The sequence below is a fragment of the Garra rufa genome, chromosome 25, assembly GCF_049309525.1.
Source record: "Garra rufa chromosome 25, GarRuf1.0, whole genome shotgun sequence".
NCBI lineage: Eukaryota > Metazoa > Chordata > Actinopteri > Cypriniformes > Cyprinidae > Garra > Garra rufa.
In genome coordinates, this window is record NC_133385.1 from 5,295,933 (window position 1) to 5,309,396 (window position 13,464).

General features: G+C 35.2%; 1 protein-coding gene across 2 annotated transcripts in view; it reads right to left on the minus strand.

Annotated features, from left to right (window-relative positions):
• Positions 1–13,464, minus strand: part of mon2 (MON2 homolog, regulator of endosome-to-Golgi trafficking) — a 54,504-nt gene that overhangs the window by 24,483 nt on the left and 16,557 nt on the right. For both annotated transcript variants that reach the window (XM_073831728.1, XM_073831727.1), the window contains exons 10-17: positions 12,187–12,268; positions 9,617–9,798; positions 7,669–7,781; positions 7,366–7,470; positions 5,927–6,007; positions 3,720–3,793; positions 452–542; positions 256–357 (exon numbers count right to left, since the gene is read on the minus strand). In XM_073831728.1, the coding sequence (XP_073687829.1) occupies positions 256–357; positions 452–542; positions 3,720–3,793; positions 5,927–6,007; positions 7,366–7,470; positions 7,669–7,781; positions 9,617–9,798; positions 12,187–12,268 (830 nt within the window). The remainder of the gene's footprint in view (positions 1–255; positions 358–451; positions 543–3,719; positions 3,794–5,926; positions 6,008–7,365; positions 7,471–7,668; positions 7,782–9,616; positions 9,799–12,186; positions 12,269–13,464) is intronic.

The window sequence follows — 13,464 nt, forward strand, 5'->3', positions numbered from 1 at the left end:
AAACACACAATAAATAAAATAATTTCAAATAAATTAGAAAATTAAATATTATATATCCATAATAAAAACATATAAAAAAATTAAATAAAAATAAATGGTTACATTTTGTACATATGCAGTATATACAAAATAAAATAAAAATAAATTGGTACATTTTATATACATAATAAATAAACCAATAAATATAAATAAACAAAGATGCCTTCAAAACAAATAAATGCAATTCACAAAACTGAATTTGGCCTCTGGTCTTACCTCCAGTAGATGAGCTGTTAGCGGCCTCCAGAGAATCTCGATCCGGTCCATATTAACCAGTCCGGTCTCTAACAGTTTGGCCACCGCAAATAGAGATGGCTCCTAACCGCAGAGACGAGAGAGACGGAAAGACGAGAGCTGGATGACTATGTTTTGATTAAATGAATCTGTAATTAGCTTTAGCATCTGAACGCACCTTGTTGTTTCCATAAGCCATTTCCATGGCCTCCATTGATAACGAGCACAGAGCGTTTATCAGGTGATGCAGAGAGACGTCGTCCAGGTATCTACAAACACACACACACACACACACACACACACACACACACGTTACTCTACTTGACTGCTAGAATTGATCTAAACAATAACATTTTTAAAATAGACTTGATATTAAAAGTGCCATAGAATGGAAAACTGTATTTACTTTGTCATAGTTGAATAATAACAGTTCTGTACATGGACATGACATACTGTGAGTCTCAAACACCATCATTTCCTCCTCCTTATATACAGGTGCTGGTCATATAATTAGAATATCTTCAAAAAGTTGATTTATTTCACTAATTCCATTCAAGAAGTGAAACTTGTATAATGTATACATTCCTTCCACACAGACTGATATATTTCAAGTGTTTATTTCTTTTAATTTTGATGATTATAACTGACAACTAATGAAAACCCCAATTCAGTATCTCAGACAATTAGATTATTACTTAAGACCAATACAGAGAAAGGATTTTTAGAAATCTGGGCCAACTGAAACGTATGAACATGAAAAGTATGAGCATGTACAGCACTCAATACTTAGCTGGGGCTCCTTTTGCCTGAATTACTGCAGCAATGTGGCGTGGCATGGAGTCGATCAGTCTGTGGCACTGCTCAGGTGTTATAAGAGCCCAGGTTGCTCTGATAGTGGTCTTCAGCTCTTCTGCATTGTTGGCTCTGGCATATCACATCTTCCTCTTCAAAATACCCCATAGATTTTCTATGAGGTTGAGGTCAGGAGAGTTTGCTGGCCAATTAAGAACAGGGATACCATGGTCCTTAAACCAGGTACTGGTAGCTTTGGCACTGTGTGCAGGTGCCAAGTCCTGTTGGAAAATGAAATCTGCATCTCCATAAATTTGGTCAGCAGCAGGAAGCATGAAGTGCTCTAAAACGTCCTGGTATACAGCTGCGTTGACCTCGGACCTCAGAAAACACAGTGGACCAACACCAGCAGATGACATGGCACCCCAAACCATCACTGACACTGGACCTCCAAGCAACGTGGATTCTGTGCCTCTCCTCTCTTCCTCCAGACTCTGGGATCCTGATTTCCAAAGGAAATGCAAAATGGACTTTCGTCAGAGAACATAACTTTGGACCACTCAGCAGCAGTCCAGTCCTTTTTGTCTATAGTCCAGGCGAGACGCTTCTGACGCTGTCTGTTGTTCAAGAGTGGCTTGACACAAGGAATGCGACAGCTGAAACCCATGTCTAGCATACGTCTGTGCACCGACTCCAGCTGCAGTCCACTCTTTGTGAATTTCCCATTTTTTGAATGTGTTTTGTTTCACAATTCTCTCCAGGGGTGCGGTTATCCCTATTGCTTGTACACTTTTTTTCTACCACATCTTTTCCTTCCCTTCACCTCTCTATTAATGCGCTCTGGGTTCAGAGCTCTGTGAACAGCCAGCCTCTTTTGCAATGACCTTTTGTGTCTTATCCTCCTTGTGCAAGGTGTCAATGGTCGTCTTTTGGACAACTGTCAAATCAGCAGTCTTCCCCATGATTGTGTAGCCTACAGAACTAGACTGAGAGACCTTTTAAAGGCATTTGCAGGTGTATTGAGTTAATTAGCTGATTAGAGTGTGGCACCAAGTGTCTTCAAAACTGAAACTTTTCACAATATTCTAATTTTCTGAGATACTGAATTGGGGTTTTCATTAGTTGTCAGTTATAACAAAGTCCCTTCAAGGCAAGTCATGTCACTCGGCGGCCATCTTTGAAACGCTACTCGGGCAGGCAAGTGCAGCTCCTATCTCTTTGAATGGGGAAACATCAAATTCTCCAAAACTGTTCACCAAGTTTAGGATTAAATTTCATATTTTAAATCTCCAAAGAAATCCAACTAGAACTACCTCATAAATATGGTTCATTGCGCTCCAATAGCGTTTAAAAACACTTATTTTGTCCGGCTAAATGAGCCAGTGCGCATGCGCAGTACTGAGCGCACATCTTAGAGCGCCGATCGTTTCTATAGCAACCGTGACTTATAACGCCAGCTGCAGTGACGCACTGACTTTACTAATCAACGATTGGCTCTTTCACTAAGAAGGCGGGGCTTCACGGCCATAATGAACGTCGCATTTTTCCCCATTCAAAACTACACGAGTGACATGTCTTGGGAATTCTATAGTCTTTGGTTATAATCATCTAAAATAAAAGAAATAAACACTTGAAATATATCAGTCTGTGTGGAATGAATGTATACATTATACAAGTTTCACTTCGTGAATGGAATTAGTGAAATAAACCAACTTTTTGAAGATATTTTAATTATATGACCAGCACCTGTAAATCTGGTGTTTGCAAAAGACCACAGAAAAATAGTCTAAACCTAACATAACAGCGACTATTATGTAATAGTCTCTGGATCATTAATAGTCACGCCCCCAACATTTGCATAGCCCAATCATCAGAAGTTCTGCAGCTAGGCTATTGTGAAAAAAACAAAGTGAAGACAATAGCGAAAAGAGCAGATCACAGTCATAAATGTTATGTTCCTGGTTGTGCAGGAGATGGTTGGTGTCTGTACTCAGAAAAGCAAGGAAAACAAATAAGGCGATCTAATAAAATAAGGCAAGCCACTGAAGGGACACGGTTAGCTTAATGCTAGCCGTAGCCTGTTACATTGCAGTACATAAGATTTCCCTTACCATGTGAACGAAGTAAGGACAGATGACTGCGTGAAAGATGGAGAATGATTTACAGATCCTGAGCATCACTAACATGCATCTAAACTTATGTGGTAAGTACTGCCGCTGTAGTATAACGTTACACAGAGCACATGCGATCACAAAAGTGAAAGTAAAATGATCGTGCATTCAAAACAGCAGTTTCAATAAACCGCATATTAATAGTGGCTTGAGCTCTGTGATTAAATATATATTTTCCTCCATGTGCGAGCTACTGAAATGAGCAGCTCTGTGAAACAGCCAATCAGAGCAGAGCTCATCATTAATATTCATGAACCTTCCAAATAAGGTAAAAACAGAGAATTTCATTCTAGGGACAAATCCCAGGGTTGTAAATGGACCTGTAAAACTGTTTCTGGAGAATTTTTGTCCTTTCCTATGCCATATACCTCCTATGTAGATATCAGAGAACATTTTAAAAGATCGTATCAATGCATTCTATGGCACCTTTAAGTAAACGAAATAAACTGAATTATTTCTGTTCAGATGCTGATGGACTCTTACTGTGAGCTCTCAAAGAGTCTGGACAGGATGTTTGATATGACGGGTAGATCGGTCATCACCGCTGTGGTCAAAACCTGCAATAGAAATCAAATGATAACCATTGTGAAGTCATAAATATTTACTTTCCGCCTCTCTAGCTTCCTTCCTAGTCTAATAAACCAAGTACTGTGTTTTATAAATATTGCTTAATAAGTCACTTTGGATAAAAGCGTCTCCTAAATGCATAAATGAAAACAGTCCCAGTAAGCTGCATGTCTACTATCTAGACAGCATTTTTGGCCATAACAGACTTTCTAGACACCTAAGAATATTTAGAGCATCAGTGAGAACTAGATAAAAAAAAGCTTAGGTTGGCTTGAGAAAGCATAGCTTGAAAGTTTAAAGCAGCTGTAAAAGCTTAAAGTTTTGAAATTTATATAGATAGATTAGATGATTAGCATGTTGCTAGCATGATTCTAACATTTTTCTAACATGTTTAGCATGTTTCTAACATGATTAGCAAGTTGTTAGTATGTTTCTAGCATGTTACTTGCATTATTAGCATGCCATTAGCAAGTTAATAGCATGATCAGCAAGTTACTAGCATGTCATTAGCCAGTTTCTTACATGATTAGCAAGTTGCTAAGTTTGCTGCCGTAATAGAGCTTGGCAAACTACGTCACTGCGCATTGAATTATGGGTAGTCGCCGCCATGTTTTAGGTAACGTCATCAGCCGTCAGTATTATAGGTAATATAGTAATGTTAAAAAGAAAAAAAAATGCACCAATCCAAGAAAAAGCTAAATCGTCCATACCGAGAAAAGCTTAATGAAGTGTCAAAGCTGAGGTATTTAGAAAAACTAAAAATAATCAACGGCTCGATCCGTATGAGCATAAAGAGTGGTGGACGATCTAAATGAGTTACCGCACGTAACATTCCCAGATGGTGTTTTCCTACCTTGTTTGTGGTGTTATTTGCCTTTTTACCTACTGCGTTGTTACCTGTGTTCTTGATACTTGAAGTGTTACATCTTACACCTGTTGTGTTTGCACTATAGTAGTAGTGGAACTAGTCTTATGTTGCTGTGAACTGTACACATTTACCTCAGTGTGTTATACACAAATAAAGGGATACAGAAATGTTTGTGTGTTTGTTTGTTTTTTCAATTTATTACTGCAATGTGGTATGCAATATGCAAAACAGATAATTCATGTTTAATGCTGCGTTCCAGGCAGAATTTTAAGCCCGTAAATCACAACTTCAAACCACGAGTCAGCGTTTCAGGCAAGTCATGCCAAACTGTCTGAGCACATTTATTATTATTATATTATAATTAATTTGTTTGCAACGTTATATTGTCCTAAAGTTTGTTTTTCCACCGTGTACCACTTGTAAACACCACACCCGTAGGAGCTGACGTTGTTTCTCAGGCTATGTGATAATAGAGCTCAGAACTGGGAGTACATCGATCTAGTACGAGTTCACAGATGGGAAGTCACGGTTTGACAGCCGCTCCAGTGCACTTTCACGGGTAGAAGGTTGGAAAAACACGGGTAACGGGTTCCCTGGAATGCAGCTTAACTGAAGGCTGTAAAACATTGTTTGTGTACTTATGTGTATATTTTATACGTGTTATATCTATATCTACCAGGGTTGGGGCCAATCATGAATTGAATTGAGAATGAATGGTAAATTCCAATTCACTTCCTGGAATGGAATTGGAATTGGAATTGCATGCAGCTGAAAGGAAATGGAATTGGAATTGAATTGGAATGTCAGGACACAGATTTGAACTCAAATAAATCCCACTTGAGTTGCTAAATAAAACAATTTGACTTGATTTGCTTAAAGGATAACTATTGCCAAAATGCAACCTGGGCTGTTTTTTTTTTTACTGTTAATGAGACAAACTTATATCTAAAAGCATTATTACGACAAACGAGCCGTTTTTGAGATTGACCGTGATTTCGTTTTGCGGTCAATGGCCGGTGAATGGGAAATGGAAGGTGTTTCCTACTAGACAAAAACGCTGCTGACTTAGAAAACAAAAATACTCCTAAATCCAAAAATGCAGTCACTTATTTTGCCCAAATAAACCCTGTTGTCTCGCAGCTTGCCTATGGTGCACAATCGCTGTTGTCTCAAAAAGCACCTGTGATGCTTAAAATGCTGTCTAGGTAGGCAGCGCACAAGGTTTTGAACAGGGGCTAATATCAGCGGTTCTTACCGTGCTCGGACCCTCCACCGCTCGACCGGGTTTCAGAACTCCACCAACAGCTGGTTTCAGGCCCAGAATCCACACCAGGTGCTATAGAGAAGAAGAGATATAAATGAGTGGATATTAAATACAATCAGACATAAAAAATGAAAAAAAAAGGATAAAAAAACTGAACAACCCCCCTTTATATTACTATTGCACTAAATTATATATTATAAATTTAGCATGTTAATGTTATATTTTTATATATATATATATATATATATATATATATATATATATATATATATATATATATATATATATATATATTAACATACAAATTTTACTGATAATTTTTTATTTATTTATTTAAAAAAAGGTTTTTTTAATTAACACAAATGTAAAACAGTTACCACAAATATGGTTTGTCCATTAAAATAAAAATTAAAATGAATAAAAAGTAAAAATCAATAGTACTGGTAATAATAATAATAAAATAATTTATATTTAATATATATATTTACAAATGTTTAATAAAAATTTATAAATTGATAATATTAATTGTTCGAATATTATTATTATTATAATTAATACGGTTTTTATTTTGTATTAATTTGAACATTTTTTACACTTTTATTTTAATGGCAAAACCATGTGGTAGTTGTTCTACTTTTTGTATTGATTTGAATCATTTTTGTTTTATATTCTAATCCATTTATTTATTTATACTAATTATTTTATTAATAAATACAATTATGTTCTTAAACATAATACTGTTTTTATATTATATTTAAATATATTATTTATAAAATGTATTGTATATCACTGCTTATAAATTGCATTTATCAAATTTATTTAATTTTACTGTCTTAATTAGCACGGGTATATTTGTAGCAATAGCCAAAAATACATTGTATGGGTTAAAATGATCAACTTTATTTTATGGCAAAAATCATTAGGATAGTAATTAAGATCATGTTCCATAGATATTTAGTACATTTCCTACTGTAAATATATTTAAACTTAATTTTTGATTAGTAATATGCATTGCTAAGAACTTCATTTGGACAACTTTAAAGGTGATTTTCTCAATATTTAGATTTTTTGCACCCTGAGATTCCAGATTTTGGGCAAATATTGTCCTATCCTAACAAACCATATTGCAATAGAAAGCTTTCGGATGATACATAAATCTCAATTTCCAATTTATATGATTATATTGTTATATTAGATTAGACTGTAGATTAGATTGCCAAGAAATGCATAAAATACCTAAACTTTTGCATTTTTGCAATTCATCTGGGTTGTGTGTTAGGAAATACAAAAATCTGTATAAATATAAAATATCACATCCCTGCACAATGAACAAACATATATATTGTCTTATCGCACAAATTACTGGTAAAACTCAGAACATACAGATGAAATCGTATGTATGTTATGGTGAGTAAAGCATGTTCCTGTACCTGTAATGTGGCTAAAACCAGCTGCCATGAGGTTCCCAGATAACCACCGTGACAATGAGCCAAATTCAGCAGCGTCCGCATGCACTGAATGTTCTTCGCTGTGAGCTGATGGACAGACATTGAGAAAGAAAACACATTGTAATCAACCAAAGTTGCACATAAAACTGATTTAGAAATAACCAACAACCCAAGAGTTACTGTTGCACAGTACATCCAGAAGAATGTTGCTCTGACATTATAATTATTACATAAAAGCAACAGAAATCTATGGTTTAGACAACAAGGTAAGCATGTGTGATTTACCACTACGGTGCCCTGTGGTTGTGCGGTGAGCGGCTGACCCACTGCCACCACCTGCTGGTGAGAGTCACTGGAGGGACTGACGATCTGCACACTTTGACCCTGGATAGAGTACACTACACACACAAACACACAAACACACACGCCCATTAGACTACACACAAAGGTCCTTGAAGCCAGAAAAAAAAAAACCCTAACATTTAGTTGAAGTCAAAAGTTTACATACACCTTGCAGAATCTGCAAAATGTTCATTATTTGACCAAAATAAGTGGGATCATACAAAATCATTTTTATTTTTTATTTAGTACTAACCTGAATAAGATATTTCACATAAAAGACATATAGTCCACAACTGTTAAAATCCTTCAGGTCTCACGGATTCTTTGGTTTTTCAGCATTTTTGTGTGTGTGAACCCTTTCCAACCATGACTGTATAATTGTCAGATTCATCTTTTCACACTGAGGACAACTGAGGGACTCATATGCAACTATTACAGAAGGTTTAATTGCTTACTGATGCATGAGAAGGAAACGCGATGCATTAGGAGAATTTGAAGATCAGGGTAAATGTAACTCATTTTGTCTTCTGGGAAACATGCAAGTATCTTCTGTAGCTTCTGAAGGGAGTAACTAAATAAAAAATATATGGTATTTAGGCAAAATAAGAAAAATGTACACATCCTCATTCTGTTCAAAAGTTTTCACCCCCCCCCTGGCTCTTAATGCATGGTTTTTGCTTCTGGAGCACCAGTGAGCGTTTGTACCTTCTGTAATAGTTGCATATGAGTCCCTCAGTTGTCTTCAATGTCAAAAGATGGATCTCAAAACCATACGGTCATTGTTGGAAAGAGTTCAAATGCACAAAAATGCTAGAAAACCACTGAACCTGAGGGACTTTTCTGAAGAACAGCAAGCAGTTTAGCTGGTCAGGACAAACAAGGGACTCATCAAAAACCACACACAGCTGTGGATCATTCAGGTAACAACACAGTAATAAAGAAACAGGGTCATTTTTATAAAAAACAACTATTATTTTCATTTGTGGACTATATGTAAACATCTTTTATGTGAAATATCTTCTTCAGATCAGTACTAAACAAAAAATAACATGCATTATGTATGATCCCTCTTATTTTGGTAAAATAATTAACATTTTGCAGATTCTGCAAGGTGTATGTAAACTTTTGACTTCAACTGTGTATAAATATAAATATATATAAGAGTAGGAAAAAAATATAATAAAATACTCCATTTAAAGTCAAGTTTATAAAGAAGCTTTTCACAAAACCTGTCATTTTTGGTGGCTGTCTGGATGCAGAAAAACACCCACAGATGTAGCAGAAAACATCTGGGTCATGTTTGCATTTGTAACTTTGAAATCAGGATTGGGCATAAAATAATGTGAAAATGGTAATCGTAATCTAGCTCGAATCAGGAATCTTCAACCTCCTGATTAAGGGAGAATACAAGACTTACCACAGAAACGTACCACAGAAAAACAATCAGGAGCCCAAGTAAAGAACACAGACTTCATTCAGCAAATATGAGGGCCGTGATATCAGTATTTCATAACACTCAAATAAAAAACTTGAGTTCTAAATAAGTTAAATTGCACATAAATATATATTTTTTTATATTCTAATTTTGACAAAAACTGAAAACTGAGAATTTGTTTCTTAGCTGATTGTGATTTAATAGCAAGTGGACTACGAATAATGTTCAGCTAAGTTTTTTTAAGCATGAACTGAAATGCATAAACTAAAAGACCTTGGTTCATCAAAAAAACTAAATATCCATATTGTTAATCCAGCACAGCTACACCTTCGGAGCTGTTTTTGAGTGACAATGAATCTTCTGTTCTGGCTGAAACTGTTCTGAAGTGTTTCTCCCTTTATCTGCTTATTGCAAGTTGTATTTCATGCAAGTTTTCAGCATGCACCGCTCTCCTACCTTTATTGGAGAGGTTGGCGGCGTTGCTGCTCAGGATGGTGAGGGCGTAGTGAGGCGGGAGAGATGCTTTACAGATAGCCGTAATAAAAGCGTCACGCGGCGTCACTAAACCCAGACGGCCGCACAGAGACGCCATGGACAGCTCCGCTTTCAGGATGTTTTCTGTGGCTGTCTCGTCCGTACTGACACAAACACAGCAAATATTATCAGTACAGTAATTCTGATATGACTAATATTTGTTAATCAGACTAACTGTAGTCAAAGTGTAGAGCTCTAGTTATTACAATAGAGAGGTGGAACTATGACGTCACTTTGTAGGCCGATCGGCTGCTAGCATTGCACTGGTTCCCTCCACAAAAAGGCAATAGGATTTTTCCAAAGGCTTAAATGAACTCTGTTTTCAACCATTGTTCGTGAAAATTACACGTTTTGTCCATCAAGACAATCCTCACACATTGTGAAGCCTAAATAAAAAAGCCAGAACTAAAAAGCTAAACTTACGCTATAAACGAACTACATCGGCCGCTCGCCTTCAACGTCACCAGCACCGTGTTTCCCACAATCTTTTTCAAACTTATTTTTAGTAACATGCTCAGTATAAAGGATTTAATCTGTGGGTGAATTGTATTCCATGCTACATGAACCTTTTCATATAAAACTGGAATATATTCAAAACTAGAGCCAAAATAAAACAATAAACTTTAAAGGTCCCATATTGTCAAAATCAAAATTTCCTGGCTTTTTTCATGATAACTAAGGTCTAGGGGCTATGTAACTACCATATGAGTTTCAAAACAGTCAATCCACAGTAAACTGCACACAGCCTGCTTAAAGTAGCTGTTCATTTTCACGAGCCGCTGTGACTTCCGTAACGATGTGACGTCCGATCTACTCAGTCACCGCCTTCAGTCACCACCCCAGCACCAATCACGTCCCATCCTCCTTTTGTCAAACCCAGACAACAAGGCATCCATTCCTTTATTGAGCAACAACAACACGAAAACAAGTGGAGAAAACCCTGTTCAGTCGATAGATGTCAAGCTACGATCATTACACAGGCTTCAGAACAACGTGAATATAAGAGACCAGCGGCACGTCAACTTCAGCCTCTTTCACACAGCGATTCCGGTAAATACACGGATAATGTGTCCCATGATTTGTTCCGGAATTGTTTAATTAGGTTCATTCACAGTTGTTTTCCGGAATCTGTGCGTGCTTTACACACAACCCATAAAGACATGTGACGTTTGGATGTGAGATGTAATGCGACGCGTACGCTTCACTAAACTGAAACTAACCTGAACAAACTGTGCTTCAGCGCTGATAGTGAGGAGCTGGCTCTGTCTGATCGCTGCTTCATTCCACTTTGCACGTATTTTTCGTCGTGAAGAGTCGCATGATAACGTGCATCATCACTACAACACTGCCTTTATGGTTCTGGCTTTTGTTCACACAGCGCTCGTTCCCGTAATTTTCCAGAATCAGCGCGCATTGTGAAAGGGGCTTTACTGAAGCAACAGTTATGTAGCTTACTGCATTCGGTGTTTGAAAAAGAAAAAACATTAATGATCATTCTGAAATATCCTGTTGAGTATCAGCAGGCTAGGCTCTCTCTATTGCTCTGAGCTCGCTTACAGCATACATGACCGTAGTTACCTGTGATTGGCCTGGCTGTGCGTCACTCAGAAAACAACAGGCCAATCAGAAGAGAGGCTCATGAATATTAATGAGATGGGCCAAAATCGACCTGTTTTTGACAGAGCTCCTAAAAAAGGAGCTGTAAAAATATATTGAGATGGATTTTGGCACTTATACCGCAAATATATATTCTTAAAGACATCAACAACTAAAATAAACCTCCAGAAATGTGTACAATATGGGACCTTTAAGGACTGAATAAATGAAATAATCATAACTAAAGCACATATGAAAGCACGTATTTCTGTACATTTCGAAATAAGGCCCGTTAAAAGTCAATAAATCCTTGATTAATACGAATATTTTAATTCAAAACGAGTCTCCGCATAGTATTCAATAAAAACCTATAGCGCATGAAATTATTAAATAACAGCAGAGTTAATAGGTTTTCAATCTTTCTTCTTTCTAACAGCTTCATGTGGCCGTAAACTTTTCATTTTAATGTGGCTTCAAGCATTATGCATCAGCAAAGTTTCATCACGACCACGAAAAGCCTGTAATCGTGGTGTTTACATAGAATAATAGTCAAATTAATTTACCTCATGGTATGAACCAGAGTCTCCGCTGGTAGACTTAATAAAACGAGAATCTTCCATACAAAACTACTATTTGCAACTGGTGTGTTTAATGTCTTACAATAAAACGTGAAAGTATCTTGAGTATCTTGTGTTAACCACAGACCTTAATTAAGGGATTTAACCAAAATCCTATTCAAAAAACCCATTGACTTTGGGACGATGGAACCGGAAGTGCTAAAATGCTAACTCGCTTCTGGGTTTTTGCCTACAAAGTGACATCATAGTTCCCCCACTCTATAAGCATTAGGAAATTAAACATAAGATATTGTGATATATTAAGGAAGCATTTCCTACCTGGCGTCCAGTAGTAGAGAAAGAGCCGCCAAAAGGCCGCACCAGCAGGCGTTCACCATCTCCTCCCAAACCTCATGAGCCACTGCAAAACACATACTGCATCAATCCAGGGTCAGAACACTGCTAAAAACTGATGCCATGTTGTACGAAAGCTTTCATTCTTTAAATAAAAGAGAATAATTATTATCAAAGCTTAAATATAAAAATATACCAGCCAATATTTGATTTGCATTTGCACATTTTCTGCTATGTACATCATTCAAACTAATAGATTTGTCACATTTTTTATTTATATTATACTATATTTGGTCACACTTTAGTTAATATTAGTAATATTGGTTAATATTTAGTTAATGCACTGTGGAATGATAATTATCAACATGTACTATACTATATTGTTAGAGTTTGGTTTAGTGTTAAAGTATTTTAGATTTGGATGTTACTGTTTAAATATTATATTATATTATATTTATAATTTGCTAAATTAAATATTTTGTGTATTACTGATTACATTATATATTATGTATTTAAATTAGAGCATATTCAAGTATATCATTATTGTTTATATATATATCATTATATTTGTAAGATTTACATTACACTTTAAATACTGTATTATATTGTTAGTTTATATATTATGTTCAAATATTTTATTTATTTGTATTTTCAATTCATATATTATACTCTATTAATTTATTTGTCAAATTTATTGTATTTTCTGTTAATTATATACAGACACAGTGAGTTATAATACATATTTATATTAAAATATATTTATTTGTATTTTCTATTAATATATTATATTCAATTTATTTATCTAAAAATTGATTGTACTTCCAGTTAATTATATACAGGTACATTGAGTGATTATACAATAAATTCTTATATTCATAGATTTTCGTTAATTATATACAGATAGAGTGAGCGGTTATATAAATTTTTTATTCTAAAAGATTATATTTATTTGTAAAAATATATTTTCTATTTATATATTATTTGTAAAATGTATTGTGTTTTCTATTTATACATTATATTCAATTTATTTGTTTGTCAAAAAATTATATTATTTTTTGTTAATTATATATAGATAAAGTGAATGATTATATAAAATTCTTATACTAAGATTATATTTATTTGTAAAAATGTATTGTATTTTCTATTTATATATTATATTATATTGATTTATTTGTCAAATGTATTGTATTTTCTATGTATTTATTCTATTTTTTTGTAAAATGTTTTGTATTGTCTATTTATATATTACATTATATTCATTTA